This window comes from Bombina bombina, chromosome 1, assembly GCF_027579735.1.
Source record: "Bombina bombina isolate aBomBom1 chromosome 1, aBomBom1.pri, whole genome shotgun sequence".
NCBI lineage: Eukaryota > Metazoa > Chordata > Amphibia > Anura > Bombinatoridae > Bombina > Bombina bombina.
Window position 1 is genome coordinate 341,116,623 of NC_069499.1, and position 16,140 is coordinate 341,132,762.

General features: G+C 42.4%; 1 protein-coding gene across 1 annotated transcript in view; it reads right to left on the reverse strand.

The window, feature by feature from the left end:
• The window catches only part of USP37 (ubiquitin specific peptidase 37), a 343,747-nt gene that overhangs the window by 221,392 nt on the left and 106,215 nt on the right, over positions 1-16,140 (reverse strand). The window contains exons 6-7 of the mRNA XM_053712385.1: positions 13,522-13,653; positions 9,639-9,762 (exon numbers count right to left, since the gene is read on the reverse strand). Of these exons, the coding sequence (XP_053568360.1) occupies positions 9,639-9,762; positions 13,522-13,653 (256 nt within the window). The remainder of the gene's footprint in view (positions 1-9,638; positions 9,763-13,521; positions 13,654-16,140) is intronic.

The following is a 16,140-nucleotide window of genomic DNA, read 5'->3' on the forward strand; positions in this document are numbered from 1 at the left end:
GATGCTTTTAATCCAAAAAGAGAGAGAGGTAGAAGTTGCTTTTTGACCTCTCCTTTTACCGGAAAAAACAACAAACAAGGAAGATGTTTGTCTAAAATCCTTTGTAGCATCTAAATAGAATTTTAGAGCGCGAACAACATCCAAATTGTGCAACAAACGTTCCTTCTTCGAAACTGGTTTCGGACACAGAGAAGGTACGATAATCTCCTGGTTAATGTTTTTGTTAGAAACAACTTTTGGAAGAAAACCAGGTTTAGTACGTAAAACCACCTTATCTGCATGGAACACCAGATAAGGAGGAGAACACTGCAGAGCAGATAATTCTGAAACTCTTCTAGCAGAAGAAATTGCAACCAAAAACAAAACTTTCCAAGATAATAACTTAATATCAACGGAATGTAAGGGTTCAAACGGAACCCCCTGAAGAACTGAAAGAACTAAGTTGAGACTCCAAGGAGGAGTCAAAGGTTTGTAAACAGGCTTGATTCTAACCAGAGCCTGAACAAAGGCTTGAACATCTGGCACAGCTGCCAGCTTTTTGTGAAGTAACACAGACAAGGCAGAAATCTGTCCCTTCAGGGAACTTGCAGATAATCCTTTTTCCAATCCTTCTTGAAGGAAGGATAGAATCTTAGGAATCTTAACCTTGTCCCAAGGGAATCCTTTAGATTCACACCAACAGATATATTTTTTCCAAATTTTGTGGTAAATCTTTCTAGTCACAGGCTTTCTGGCCTGAACAAGAGTATCGATAACAGAATCTGAGAACCCTCGCTTCGATAAGATCAAGCGTTCAATCTCCAGGCAGTCAGCTGGAGTGAGACCAGGTTCGGATGTTCGAACGGACCTTGAACAAGAAGGTCTCGTCTCAAAGGTAGCTTCCATGGTGGAGCCGATGACATATTCACCAGATCTGCATTCCGAAAGGAAGCTAGTTTGAAGGTCCAAGGTGCTACTAGTGCATCCACTAGAGCCGCCTTGGGATCCCTGGATCTGGACCCGTAGCAAGGAACTTTGAAGTTCTGACGAGAGGCCATCAGATCCATGTCTGGAATGCCCCACAGTTGAGTGACTTGGGCAAAGATTTCCGGATGGAGTTCCCACTCCCCCGGATGCAATGTCTGACGACTCAGAAAATCCGCTTCCCAATTTTCCACTCCTGGGATGTGGATAGCAGACAGGTGGCAGGAGTGAGACTCCGCCCATAGAATGATTTTGGTCACTTCTTCCATCGCCAGGGAACTCCTTGTTCCCCCCTGATGGTTGATGTACGCAACAGTTGTCATGTTGTCTGATTGAAACCGTATGAACTTGGCCCTCGCTAGCTGAGGCCAAGCCTTGAGAGCATTGAATATCGCTCTCAGTTCCAGAATATTTATTGGTAGAAGAGATTCTTCCCGAGACCAAAGACCCTGAGCTTTCAGGGATCCCCAGACCGCGCCCCAGCCCATCAGACTGGCGTCGGTCGTGACAATGACCCACTCTGGTCTGCGGAAGGTCATCCCTTGTGACAGGTTGTCCAGGGACAGCCACCAACGGAGTGAGTCTCTGGTCCTCTGATTTACTTGTATCCTCGGAGACAAGTTCGTATAGTCCCCATTCCACTGACTGAGCATGCACAGTTGTAATGGTCTTAGATGAATGCGCGCAAAAGGAACTATGTCCATTGCCGCTACCATCAAGCCTATCACTTCCATGCACTGCGCTATGGAAGGAAGAGGAACGGAATGAAGTATCCGACAAGAGTCTAGAAGTTTTGTTTTTCTGGCCTCTGTCAGAAAAATCCTCATTTCTAAAGAGTCTATTATTGTTCCCAAGAAGGGAACCCTTGTTGACGGAGATAGAGAACTCTTTTCCACGTTCACTTTCCATCCGTGAGATCTGAGAAAGGCCAGGACGATGTCCGTGTGAGCCTTTGCTTGAGGAAGGGACGACGCTTGAATCAGAATGTCGTCCAAGTAAGGTACTACAGCAATGCCCCTTGGTCTTAGCACAGCTAGAAGGGACCCTAGTACCTTTGTGAAAATCCTTGGAGCAGTGGCTAATCCGAAAGGAAGTGCCACGAACTGGTAATGCTTGTCCAGGAATGCGAACCTTAGGAACCGATGATGTTCCTTGTGGATAGGAATATGTAGATACGCATCCTTAAAATCCACCGTGGTCATGAATTGACCTTCCTGGATGGAAGGAAGAATTGTTCGAATGGTTTCCATTTTGAACGATGGAACCTTGAGAAACTTGTTTAAGATCTTGAGATCTAAGATTGGTCTGAACGTTCCCTCTTTTTTGGGAACTATGAACAGATTGGAGTAGAACCCCATCCCTTGTTCTCCTAATGGAACAGGATGAATCACTCCCATTTTTAACAGGTCTTCTACACAACGTAAGAATGCCTGTCTTTTTATGTGGTCTGAAGACAACTGAGACCTGTGGAACCTCCCCCTTGGGGGAAGCCCCTTGAATTCCAGAAGATAACCTTGGGAGACTATTTCTAGCGCCCAAGGATCCAGAACATCTCTTGCCCAAGCCTGAGCGAAGAGAGAGAGTCTGCCCCCCACCAGATCCGGTCCCGGATCGGGGGCCAACATTTCATGCTGTCTTGGTAGCAGTGGCAGGTTTTTTGGCCTGCTTTCCCTTGTTCCAGCCTTGCATTGGTCTCCAAGCTGGCTTGGCTTGAGAAGTATTACCCTCTTGCTTAGAGGACGTAGCACTTTGGGCTGGTCCGTTTCTACGAAAGGGACGAAAATTAGGTTTATTTTTGGCCTTGAAAGGCCGATCCTGAGGAAGGGCGTGGCCCTTACCCCCAGTGATATCAGAGATAATCTCTTTCAAGTCAGGGCCAAACAGCGTTTTCCCCTTGAAAGGAATGTTAAGTAGCTTGTTCTTGGAAGACGCATCAGCTGACCAAGATTTCAACCAAAGCGCTCTGCGCGCCACAATAGCAAACCCAGAATTCTTAGCCGCTAACCTAGCCAATTGCAAAGTGGCGTCTAGGGTGAAAGAATTAGCCAATTTGAGAGCATTGATTCTGTCCATAATCTCCTCATAAGGAGGAGAATCACTATCGACCGCCTTTACCAGCTCATCGAACCAGAAACACACGGCTGTAGCGACAGGGACAATGCATGAAATTGGTTGTAGAAGGTAACCCTGCTGAATAAACATCTTTTTAAGTAAACCTTCTAATTTTTTATCCATAGGATCTTTGAAAGCACAACTATCTTCTATGGGTATAGTGGTGCGTTTGTTTAAAGTGGAAACCGCTCCCTCGACCTTGGGGACTGTCTGCCATAAGTCCTTTCTGGGGTCGACCATGGGAAACAATTTTTTAAATATGGGGGGAGGGACGAAAGGAATACCGGGCCTTTCCCATTCTTTATTTACAATGTCCGCCACCCGCTTGGGTATAGGAAAAGCTTCTGGGAGCCCCGGCACCTCTAGGAACTTGTCCATTTTACATAGTTTCTCTGGGATGACCAACTTGTCACAATCATCCAGAGTGGATAATACCTCCTTAAGCAGAATGCGGAGATGTTCCAACTTAAATTTAAACGTAATCACATCAGGTTCAGCTTATTGAGAAATGTTCCCTGAATCAGTAATTTCTCCCTCAGACAAAACCTCCCTGGCCCCATCAGACTGGTTTAGGGGCCCTTCAGAACCATTATTATCAGCGTCGTCATGCTCTTCAGTATCTAAAACAGAGCAGTCGCGCTTACGCTGATAAGTGTGCATTTTGGCTAAAATGTTTTTGACAGAATTATCCATTACAGCCGTTAATTGTTGCATAGTAAGGAGTATTGGCGCGCTAGATGTACTAGGGGCCTCCTGAGTGGGCAAGACTCGTGTAGACGAAGGAGGGAATGATGCAGTACCATGCTTACTCCCCTCACTTGAGGAATCATCTTGGGCATCATTGTCATTGTCACATAAATCACATTTAATTAAATGAGAAGGAACTCTGGCTTCCCCACATTCAGAACACAGTCTATCTGGTAGTTCAGACATGTTAAACAGGCATAAACTTGATAACAAAGTACAAAAAACGTTTTAAAATAAAACCGTTACTGTCACTTTAAATTTTAAACTGAACACACTTTATTACTGCAATTGCGAAAAAATATGAAGGAAAAATTTCACCACAGTGTCTTAAAGCCTTAAAAGTATTGCACACCAAATTTGGAAGCTTTAACCCTTAAAATAACGGAACCGGAGCCGTTTTTAACTTTAACCCCTTTACAGTCCCTGGTATCTGCTTTGCTGAGACCCAACCAAGCCCAAAGGGGAATACGATACCAAATGACGCCTTCAGAAAGTCTTTTCTATGTATCAGAGCTCCTCACACATGCGACTGCATGTCATGCCTCTCAAAAACAAGTGCGCAACACCGGCGCGAAAATGAGACTCTGCCTATGATTTGGGAAAGCCCCTAAAGAATAAGGTGTCTAAAAAAGTGCCTGCCGATATAATCTTATCAAAATACCCAGATTAAATGATTCCTCAAGGCTAAATATGTGTTAATAATGAATCGATTTAGCCCAGAAAAAGTCTACAGTCTTAATAAGCCCTTGTGAAGCCCTTATTTACTATCTTAATAAACATGGCTTACCGGATCCCATAGGGAAAATGACAGCTTCCAGCATTACCGAGTCTTGTTAGAATGTGTCATACCTCAAGCAGCAAGAGACTGCTCACTGTTCCCCCAACTGAAGTTAATTCCTCTCAACAGTCCTGTGTGGAACAGCCATGGATTTTAGTAACGGTTGCTAAAATCATTTTCCTCATACAAACAGAAATCTTCATCTCTTTTCTGTTTCTGAGTAAATAGTACATACCAGCACTATTTTAAAATAACAAACTCTTGATTTAATAATAAAAACTACAGTTAAACACTAAAAAACTCTAAGCCATCTCCGTGGAGATGTTGCCTGTACAACGGCAAAGAGAATGACTGGGGTAGGCGGAGCCTAGGAGGGATCATGTGACCAGCTTTGCTGGGCTCTTTGCCATTTCCTGTTGGGGAAGAGAATATCCCACAAGTAAGGATGACGCCGTGGACCGGACACACCTATGTTGGAGAAATAAGATTTACTTACCCCAGGACACTCATCTACATGTTTGTAGAAAGCCAAACCAGTACTGAAACGAAAATCAGCAGAGGTAATGGTATATATAAGAGTATATCGTCGATCTGAAAAGGGAGGTAAGAGATGAATCTCTACGACTGATAACAGAGAACCTATGAAATAGACCCCGTAGAAGGAGATCACTGCATTCAAATAGGCAATACTCTCCTCACATCCCTCTGACATTCACTGCACGCTGAGAGGAAAACCGGGCTCCAACTTGCTGCGGAGCACATAACGTAGAATCTAGCACAAATTTACTTCACCACCTCCATAGGAGGCAAAGTTTGTAAAACTGAATTGTGGGTGTGGTGAGGGGTGTATTTATAGGCATTTTGAGGTTTGGAAAACTTTGCCCCTCCTGGTAGGAATGTATATCTCATACGTCACTAGCTCATGGACTCTTGCTAATTACATGAAAGAAAGGTACTATGTCCATTGCCGCAACCATTAGTCCGATTGTCTTCATGCACTGAGACACAGATGGCCGAGGAATGGAATAAAGAGCTCAGCAAGTAGTTAAGAGTTTTAGCTTTCTGACCTCCGTCAGAAATATTTTCATTTCTACCGAGTCTATCAGGGTTCCTAGGAATGGAACTCTTGTGAGGGGGGAGAGAGAACTCTTTTTTGATGTTCACCTTCTACCCGTGAGACCTCAGAAAGGCCAATACAATCTCCGTGTGAGACTTGGTTCTTTGGAAAGTCGACGCCTGAATTAAGATGTCGTCTAGGTAAGGCGCCACTGCTATGCCCCGCGGTCTTAGAACCGCCAGGAGGGACCCTAGCACCTTTGTGAAAATTCTGGGAGCAGTGGCCAACCCGAAAGGAAGAGCTACAAACTGAAAATGCTTGTCCAGAAAGGCGAACCTGAGAACCTGGTGATGATCTTTGTGGATTGGAATGTGCAGAAATGCATCCTTTAGATCCACGGTAGTCATATATTGACCCTCCTGGATTATTGGTAAGATTGTCCGAATGGTCTCCATCCTGAATGATGGGACTCTGAGGAATTTGTTTAGCATTTTGAGATCCAGGATTGGTCTGAAAGTTCCTTCTTTTTTGGGAACCACAAACAGGTTTGAGTAAAACCCCAGTCCTTGTTCTGCAATTGGAACTGGGTGGATCACTCCCATTGTATGTAGATCTTCTAAACAGCGTAAAAACGCCTCTTTCTTTGTCTGATCTGTAGACAGACGAGAAATGTGGAACCTTCCCCTTGGAGGAGAGTCCTTGAATTCTAGAAGGTATCCCTGGGCTACAATCTCTAATGCCCAAGGATCGTGTACATCTCTTGCCCAGGCCTGGGCGAAGAGAGAGAGTCTGCCCCCTACTAGATCCGGTCCCGGATCGGGGGCTACCCCTTCATGCTGTCTTGGTGGCAGCTGCAGGCTTTTTGGCCTGTTTACCCTTATTCCAGCCCTGGTAAGGTTTCCAGTTTACCTTGGGCTGTGAAGCGTTACCCTCTTGCTTTGCAGCCGGAGAGGATGAAGCGGGGCCGTTCCTGAAATTGCGAAAGGAACGAAAATTAGCCTTGTTCTTTGTTTTAAAGGCTTTATCCTGAGGGAGAGCATGGCCTTTTCCCCCGGAGATATCTGAAAATAAACTCCTTCAATTCAGGCCCGAAGAGGGTCTTTCCTTTGAAAGGAATGTTCAAAAGCTTGGGATTTAGACAACACATCGGCCGACCAGGACTTTAGCCATAGCGCCCTGCGTGCCAAATTGGCGAAACCTGAATTTTTCGCCGCTAACTTAGCTATTTGGAAAGCGGCGTCAGTGATAAAAGAATTAGCTAGCTTTAGAGCCTTAATTCTATCCATAATTTCCTCATATGAGGTCTCCGTCTGGAGCGAGTCTTCCAGCGCCTCAAACCAGAAAGCAGCTGCAGTAGTTACAGGAATAATGCAGGCAATAGGTTGGAGAAGAAAACCTTGTTGAACAAAAATTTTCTTAAGTAAACCCTCTAATTTTGTATCCATAGGGTCTTTAAAAGCACAACTGTCTTCAATTGGTATGGTTATGCGTTTAGCTAGTGTAGAAACAGCCCCCTCCACCTTAGGGACCGTCTGCCACGAGTCCCGCATGGGGAACATTTTCTTAAAAACAGGAGGGAGGACAAAAGGGACACCTGGCCTATCCCACTCCCTAGTAACGATATCCGCAATCCTCTTAGGGACCGGAAACGCATCCGTGTAAACAGGGACCTCTAGGTACTTGTCCATTTTACACAATTTCTCTGGGATCACCAAAGGGTCACAGTCATCCAGAGTAGCTTATACCTCCCTAAGTAAAACACGGAGGTGTTCTAGTTTAAATTTAAAAGCCAATGTATCTGAATCTGTCTGAGGAGGAAGACTTCTCCCTCAGACATCAAATCCCTCACTCCCACTTCAGAGCGTTGTGAGGGTATATCGGATACGGCTACCAAAGCGTCAGAATGCTCATAATCTGTTCTTAAAACGGAGCTATCACGCTTTGCAGGTAACACAGGCAGTTTAGATAAGAAGGCTGTAAGAGAATTATCCATGACTGCCGCTAAGTCTTGTAATGTAAAAGGGTTAGACGCACTAGAGGTACTAGGCGTCGCTTGCACGGGCGTAACTGGTTGTGACACTTGGGGAGAGGCAGACGGGCTACCCTTGTTACCTTCAGTCTGAGAATCATCTTGGGCCACATTCTTAAGTGCAACAATATGATCTGTAAAGTGTATAGACATATCAGTACAAGTGGGACACATTCTGAGAGGGGGTTCCACCATGGCTTCTAAACACATTGAACAAGGATTTTCCTTAGTGTCAGACATGTTTAACAGACTAGTAGAGTACACAAACAGGCTTGGAAATCACTTTCATCAAATAAACACAATTTGAAAAAAAACGTTACTGTGCCTTTAAGAGATAAAAAGAGCACACAATTTTACAAAACAGTGAAAAATGCATCAATCTTTCTGAAATTTTCACAGTATGTAGCTAAAGCCTTAATAAGATTGCACCACAAGTTTCAAAACGATTAACCCCTTAATGCCCAAACCGGAGCAGCCTAAAGCCAACACCCGGTTAAATCACTACAGCACCTTGCCACAGCCTTGCTGTGGCCCTACCTGCCCTTAGGGATCAGATTAGGGGGAATATAGCTTCTTTTAGGCCCTCAAACATCAGCAGGACCCTGCATGTGAAACAGCATGAACTTATCTGCAATTCTAAGTGCGCATCTGAGGCGCGAAATTAGGCCCCTCCCACTCTACTCCGGAGCTGTGAGGCCTAGTAAATCACTCCTAAGTGACTAAAAAACAGCCATGTGGTAATAACCCCAGAAAGAACCCAAAAGGGCTTTCAAAGTGTCTTGCAAAACGATTTTTCCTTAGCCAAACAATCGATTGCCCTGAATAAGTGTCAACCAGTATATTAGCCCTATTATGTAATCATTCAATTCCTTACTAAGTCTGTGAACATAGCTTACCCTCCTCTCATGGGGATATTGTCAGTCTCTTCTAGCATTATCTCAGTCTTGTCTAGAAATAAATGACTGAACATACCTTATTGCAGATCACCCTGCAAACTGTTCCCCCCAACTAAAGTTTTCTGGTACTCCTCAGTCCTGTGTGGGAACAGCAGTGGATTTTAGTTACAACATGCTAAAATAATTTTCCTCTCAGCAGAAATCTTCATCACTTTTCTGCTAGAGAGTAAATAGTACAAACCGGTACCATTTAAAATAAACTTTTGATTGAAGATAATAAAACTACAATTCTAACACCATTCACTTTAAACTCCCGAGAGAGACCCTAGTGCTTAGAGCCAGCAAAGAGAATGACTGGGGGTGGAGCTAGAGGGGGAGCTATATGGACAGCTTTGCTGTGTGCTCTCTTTGCTACTTCCTGTAGGTAATGAGAATATCCCACAAGGATGAATCCGTGGACTGGATACACCTTGTAAGAGAAATAATGGTATCTTTAGAAAGTGTATTTAGTGGCGAGAAAAACGGTATATATTATGTGTGGGTACAGTAAATGAGTAAGAGGAAAATTACAGCTAAACACAAACACAGCAGAAATGTAAAAATAGCCCTGGTCCTTAAGGGAAAGAAATTGAAAAATGGCCTTGGTCCTTAAGGGGTTAAGATAAAAACTAATTTTACAGTACATTGCCCCTTTACCGAAAGTAGAATTGCATAATTAACAAGTGAATAACAAAAAGACAAAGCAATAACACGGTCTCTGAATATCAAATAAGCAGTATCAGACTAGTATACCAGTGAAATTGTCATGTCTCTTAAAATTGCAGGATCTATCTGAATCATGAACGTTTAATTTTGACTTTGTGTCCTTTTAAGTAGTAGGAAAAAAAACTAAAAACAATATACCAAAAAGATACTTATAGCAAAGAAACTGCAAACTTAATCAATACTAACATAGAATAGAAACAACCAATTCTTGTTGTCAGTATACTCCTGGGGGCACCTAATTATGTCACTTCATATTTATACTAAAGTTGGAAATAATACAAGACGACTCACATTTTGCATGTAACCTGAAAACCTCTCTGCTGTGGCAGAAATTGAACTTTTTACTCTCTTAAGTAGCTCTTTCTTCATCTCGGGGCCACAGATATCCTTCTTTAAGAGAAGCAAAGCGAAACGTCTGTAATAATGAAATGGTAAATTATAAATAAATAAAGAAAAAAAACAGACAGGATTAGACAACATTTTTGAAGTATAATTCTTGGGGTTTATTAAAACAAACTAAATTCAGAGAAGCATATAATATACAGTAACATTTTCTTATCTTAGTTCCATCCTCTCCACACTTAGGTATCCCATTGAAACCTCTTAGCTAGCCTATTTTTTTGTTCATTACCTGGAAAGCACTTTGATTGGTGTCTAAATGTAGCTACCAATTAGCAAGTGCTACCCCAAAAATGGGCAGGCTCCAAAGCTTACATTCAAATAAAGATAGCTAGAGAATGAAGAAAAAACATTATAGGAGTAAATTAGAAAGTTGCTTAAAATTGCATGCTATATCTAAATTATAAAAAGGAAATTTATGCTTACCTGATAAATTGATTTCTTCTACGATACGACAAGTCCACAGATTTCATCCTTACTTGTGGGATATTAACCTCCTGCTAACAGGAAGTGGCAAAGAGCACAACAGCAGAGCTGTATATATAGATCCTCCCTTCCCCTCCACCCCCAGTCATTCGACCAAAGGTTTTAGGAAGAGAAAGGAAAAGCTAAAAGGTGCAGAGGTGACTGAAGTTGTAAATAATAAAAAATATAATCTGTCTAAATTGACAGGGAGGTCCATGGACTCGTCGTATCGTAGAAGAAATCAATTTATCAGGTAAGCATAAATTTCCTTTTCTTCTACAAAATACGACGAGTCCACGGATTTCATCCTTACTTGTGGGATACAATACCAAAGCTACAGGACACGGATGAAAGGGAGGGACAAGACAGGAACCTAAACGGAAGGCACCACTGCTTGAAGAACTTTCCTCCCAAAAACAGCCTCAGAGGAAGCAAAAGTATCAAATTTGTAAAATTTGCAAAAAGTATGAAGGGACGACCAAGTCGCAGCCTTACAAATCTGTTCAACAGAGGCATTGTTTTTAAAAGCCCATGTGGAAGCCACAGTCCTAGTAGAATGAGTCGTAATTCTTTCAGGAGGCTGCTGTCCAGCAGTCTCTTATGCCAGGCGGATGATACTCCTCAGCCAAAAAGAAAGAGAGGTAGCTGTAGCTTTCTGACCCCTACGCTTTCCAGAACAAACAATGAATAATGAAGATGATTGACGGAAATCCTTAGTTGCCTGTAAGTAAAACTTTAAGGCACGGACCACGTCTAGGTTATGTAACAGACGCGCCTTCTTAGAAGAAGGATTAGGACACAAGGAAGGAACAACAATTTCCTGATTAATATTCTTATTTGAAACAATCTTAGGAAGAAAACCTGGTTTGGTACGTAAAACCACCTTATCAGAATGAAATATGAGATAAGGCGAATCACACTAACGCTGAAAGCTCAGAAACTCTTCGAGCAGAAGAAATAGCAACTAAAAACAGAACTTTCCAATATAACAATTTAATATCTATGGAATGCATAGGTTCAAACTGAACCCCTTGAAGAACTCGAAGAACTAAATTCAAACTCCAGGGAGGAGTAATTGGTCTAATTACAGGCTTAATTCTAGTTAGAGCCTGACAAAAAGACTGAACATCTGGCACATCTGCCAAACGTTTATGAAACAAAATTGACAAAGCAGAAATTTGTCCCTTTAAAGAACTTGCTGATAACCCTTTCTCCAATCCTTCTTGGAGAAAAGACAGAATCCTGGGAATCCTAACTTTACTCCATGAGTAACCCTTGGATGCACACCAATAAAGATATTTACGCCATATCTTATGATAGTTTTTTCTAGTGACAGGCTTTCTAGCCTGTATCAAAGTATTGATGACCGAATCAGAGAATCCTCGCTTAGATAAAATCAAGCGTTCAATCTCCACGCAGTCAGCTGCAGAGAAATTAGATTTGGATGTTGAAGGACCTTGAAAGAGAAGGTCCTGTCTCAAATGAAGTTTCCACGGTGGCAGAGAGGACATGTCCACTAAATCCGCATACCAAGTCCTGCGTGGCCACGCAGGCGCTATCAGGATTACTGAAGCTCTCTCCTGTTTATTCGAGCAATCACGCGTGGAAGGAGAGTAAACGGTGGAAACACATAAGCTAGGCTGAACGACCAAGGCACTGCCAAAGCATCTATCAGTTCGGCCTGGGGATCCCTTGACCTGGATCCGTAACGTGGAAGCTTGGCATTCTGACAAGATGCCATCAGATCCAGTTCCGGTCTGCCCCATTTGTGAATCAATGAAGCAAACACCTCCGGATGGAGTTCCCACTCCCCAGGATGAAAAGTCTGACGACGTTAAAAATCCGCCTCCTAATTTTCTACTCCTGGGATGTAGATTGCCGACAGATAACAAGAGTGGGTCTCCGCCCATCGGATTATCTTGGATACTTCTATCATCGTTAAGAACTCCTTGTTCCCCCCTGATGATTGATATATGCCACAGTCGTGATGTTGTCCGACTGGAATCTGATGAATTTGGCCAAAGCCAACTGAGGCCACACCTGAAGCGCATTGAATATTGCTCTCAGTTCCAGAATATTGATTGGAAGTAGAGACTCCACCTGAGTCCAAACACCCTGAGCCTTCAGGGAATTCCAGACTGCACTCCAGCCCAGAAGGCTGGCGTCCGTTGTCACTATCATCCACGAGGGTCTGCGGAAACAAGTTCCCTGGGACAGATGATCCGGCGACAACCACCAAAGAAGAGAGAGTCTCTGGTCTCTTGATCCAGATTTATCTGAGGAGATAAATTTGCATAGTCCCCATTCCTGCCCCGTGCATAACACCTAATTTACCACCTCCTTGCACTTAACGTAGGTAAAGAGAATGACTGGGTTGGGAAGGAAGGGAGGTGATATTTAACAGCTTTGCTGTGGTGCTCTTTAACGCCTCCTGCAGGACAGGAGTGGTATTCCCAATAGTAATTAAGATGATCCGTGGACTCATTGTGTCATTAAAAAGAAATACTAATTCCCTCATTTTGTTACGCATTGATTATTAAAACCTACTTCTAAATGGCCTTCCAAAACACTGCATCTCCTCCCTCCAATCTATTACGAATGCTTCTGCTAGACTCATCCACCAATCTACATTAGCTGCTCTGCCAGTCTCTACACTGGCTCCTCATACACTCCAGAATACAATTTAAAGTATTAACGCTAACTTACAAAGCACTCCACAGTCTAACTCCCAACTATATTTCCTCTCTCATCTTGAAATATTCCCCATCCTGTCCTCTTCGATCAATCTCTAACATACGTCTCTCCACTCCTGTTATCTCTACGTCCCACTCTTGTCTCCAAGACTTCTCACGTGCTGCTCCTGTCCTCTGGAACCCTCTACCCTGCTCAATAAGACTGTCTCCAACCTTGTAAAGCTTCAGACTCTCCTTGAAAAACATACCTATTCAGAGAGGCTTACCATCTCTCCTCCATCTCTCATCCTAACCAAAATAACTACAACTGATGTGACAAGCTACTCAAACCTTATGTCTCTGCACCCTAAACCTGTAGACTGTGAGCTCTCCGGAGCAGGGCCCTCTTCCTCCTGTACTAGATTTGTTTACTTTTGTATTTTACCAAAAATCCTTGTCAGTGTATACCCCTATCATTGTACCCAGCGCTATAGAATTTTGCGGCGCTATACAAATAATAAAAAAAAAAACATACATACACACAACACACATACACATACACACATACACACATACATATATATACATACACACACACACATATATATATAAATAAATAAAAATATAAATGCCATTACCGTATTAATGCATTAACAGGAATTTTCTTCCATGGGATTCCTTGTTTAAGTAGGTCATTGGCAAATGACTGCAGAGAGAACAGGGATTGTAAGATGGAATTCATGTAACAGGTATTGCCCAAATTGGAAAAACTGAAAGAAAGAAAGAAAAGAAAGAAAAAAAAGAGGGGGGGGGGGGGGGGAGAGAAGAGAGAATTAGGTTAAAAAAAAATTTGACTTAAAGGAATAGGATACTCAAAAATGTTCTCTATACCATTTAAAAAAAAAAATATGTATGTAAATTCTTTTGTTTTAAATGGATGTTTGTCCTAAATAAATCAATGTTTTCCAATCAGCCAGTTGAGTTTTACACATAAATTGGAAAGTTGTTTAAAATGGCATGCTCTATCTATCTGAATCATGAAAGTTTAATTTTGGCTTGAGTGTCCCTTTAACTGCTGTTCTATTATATATACACGAAAGAAAACATTTTAGAATAATTTACTTTTAAACTAGGATTTCTTCACATTCAGGGAAAGACTTCATTTTATATGTTAACACAAAATTAGTTGCATGTTTATATGGTTCCCCTTGACCAAGTCTTTCGCTGTTGACTCAGATGTAATCTATAAGGGAAAAACACAATACTGGTGTGGTTACATACATATACATATTTAACCCCTTAACGACCAGCGCCGTTCCCTGTGCAGCACTGGTCATTAAGCACTTAAAGGACCAGTGTAACCTGTACGACACTGCTGTCCAAGGCCTCTCTCTGCCGCAATCTCGCTAAAAGTAGCATAATTGTGCTATTTCTGCATGCCTGAGTGGGGCAGTGCAGAAATAAACTTGCAGAGTAACCGATGCAGAGAGGGACACACTGTGTCCATCCCTGCATTGGGCAACGGTGGTGACAATTGTTGATGGTGTGGAAGGGTTAGGAGGGGGGGGGGGGGCGGGAAAGGGTGGGATCATTACACTAAAGAAGAAGAAAAAAAAGAGGGAGAAGGAATCCTTTTGTGGAGGGGATGATTAGAGGGTAGGGAAAGGATCTTGGAGGGGGAGGGAGTAAATAAGGGAAGGGGGAGAAGTTGGGCAGCTACACTAAAGAAAAAACAAACAAAAACAAAGTGTAAAACTGCATACTGACAGACAGTCTGCCAGTACTTAAGATGGGGGTGACCATTGGGGAGTGGCAAAGGGAAGAGGGCTGTTTGAGAGGGATCAGGTAGGGATCAAGGGATGGGAAGTGTCAGGTGGGAGGGTAATCTCTACAATAAAGCTAAAATTAACCTTACAAGCTACATGTGTTTAACCCCTTCACTGCTGGGAATAATGATGTATGGTGCGCAGCTGCAATTAGCAGCCTACTAACTACCAAAAAGCAATGGCAAAGCCAATTAATAGGTCTGCTATTTCTGAAGCAAGGGGATCACAGAGAAGCATTTACAACCATTTGTGCCATGATTGCACAAGCTTTTTGTAAATAATTTCAGTGAGAAACTTAAAGTTTGTTAAAAAGTTAACGTTTTTTTTTTTGTTTTTTTTTATTTGATCGCATTTGGCAGTGAAAAGGTGGCATGAAATATACCAAAATGGGCCTAAGATCAATACTTTGGGTTGTATGTATGTATATATATATATATATATATATATATATATATATATATATATATATATATATGAAAATTTATTCTTACCTGATAAATTTGTTTCCTCTTGGACATGACGAGTCCACGGATCATCTTCATTACTTATGGGATATTCTCCTCTTGCCTGCAGGAGGCGGCAAAGAGCACCTACAGCAAAGCTGTTAAATAGTCCCTCCCTTCCCCTCCAACCCAGTCATTCGACCGAAGTTAGGAAGAGAAAGGAAAAACCAAAGGTGCAGATGTGGCTGAAGTTTAGAAAAAATAAATAAATAACATCCTGTCTAAACAGACAGGGCGGGCTGTGGACTCGTCATGTCCAAGAGGAAACAAATTTATCAGGTAAGAATAATTTTTCTTTTCCTCTTAAGGACATGACGAGTCCATGGATCATCTTCATTACTTATGGGATACAATACCCAAGCTTAGAGGACACAGATGATACGGGAGGGACAAGACAGGATACCTAAACAGAAGGCACTATTGCTTGAAGAACCTTTCTCCCAAAAGCCGCCTCAGCTGAGGCAAAAGTATCAAATTTGTAGAATTTAGAAAAAGTGTGAAGCGAGGACCAAGTAGCAGCTTTACAAATCTGTTCAACAGATGCTTCATTCTCGATTGCCCATGAAGAAGCCACAGCTCTAGTAGAATGAGCCATAACTCTCTCAGGAGGCTGCATCCCAGCGGTTTCATAAGCAAAGCGAATGATACTCCTCAACCAAAAAGAAAGCGAAGTAGCAGTCGCTTTTGACCCCTTCGTTTCCCTGAGAAAACAACAAATAAAGAAGAAGACTGACGAAAATCCTTTGTCGCCTGTAAATAAAACTTCAAGGCACGAACAACATCAAGATTGTGCAAAAGACGTTCCTTCTGAGAAGAAGGATTAGGGCACAACGAAGGTACAACAATCTCCTGGTTAACGTTTCGGTCCGAAACTACCTTAGGAAGAAAACCCAACTTGGTATGCAAGACAACCTTATCTGCATGAAAA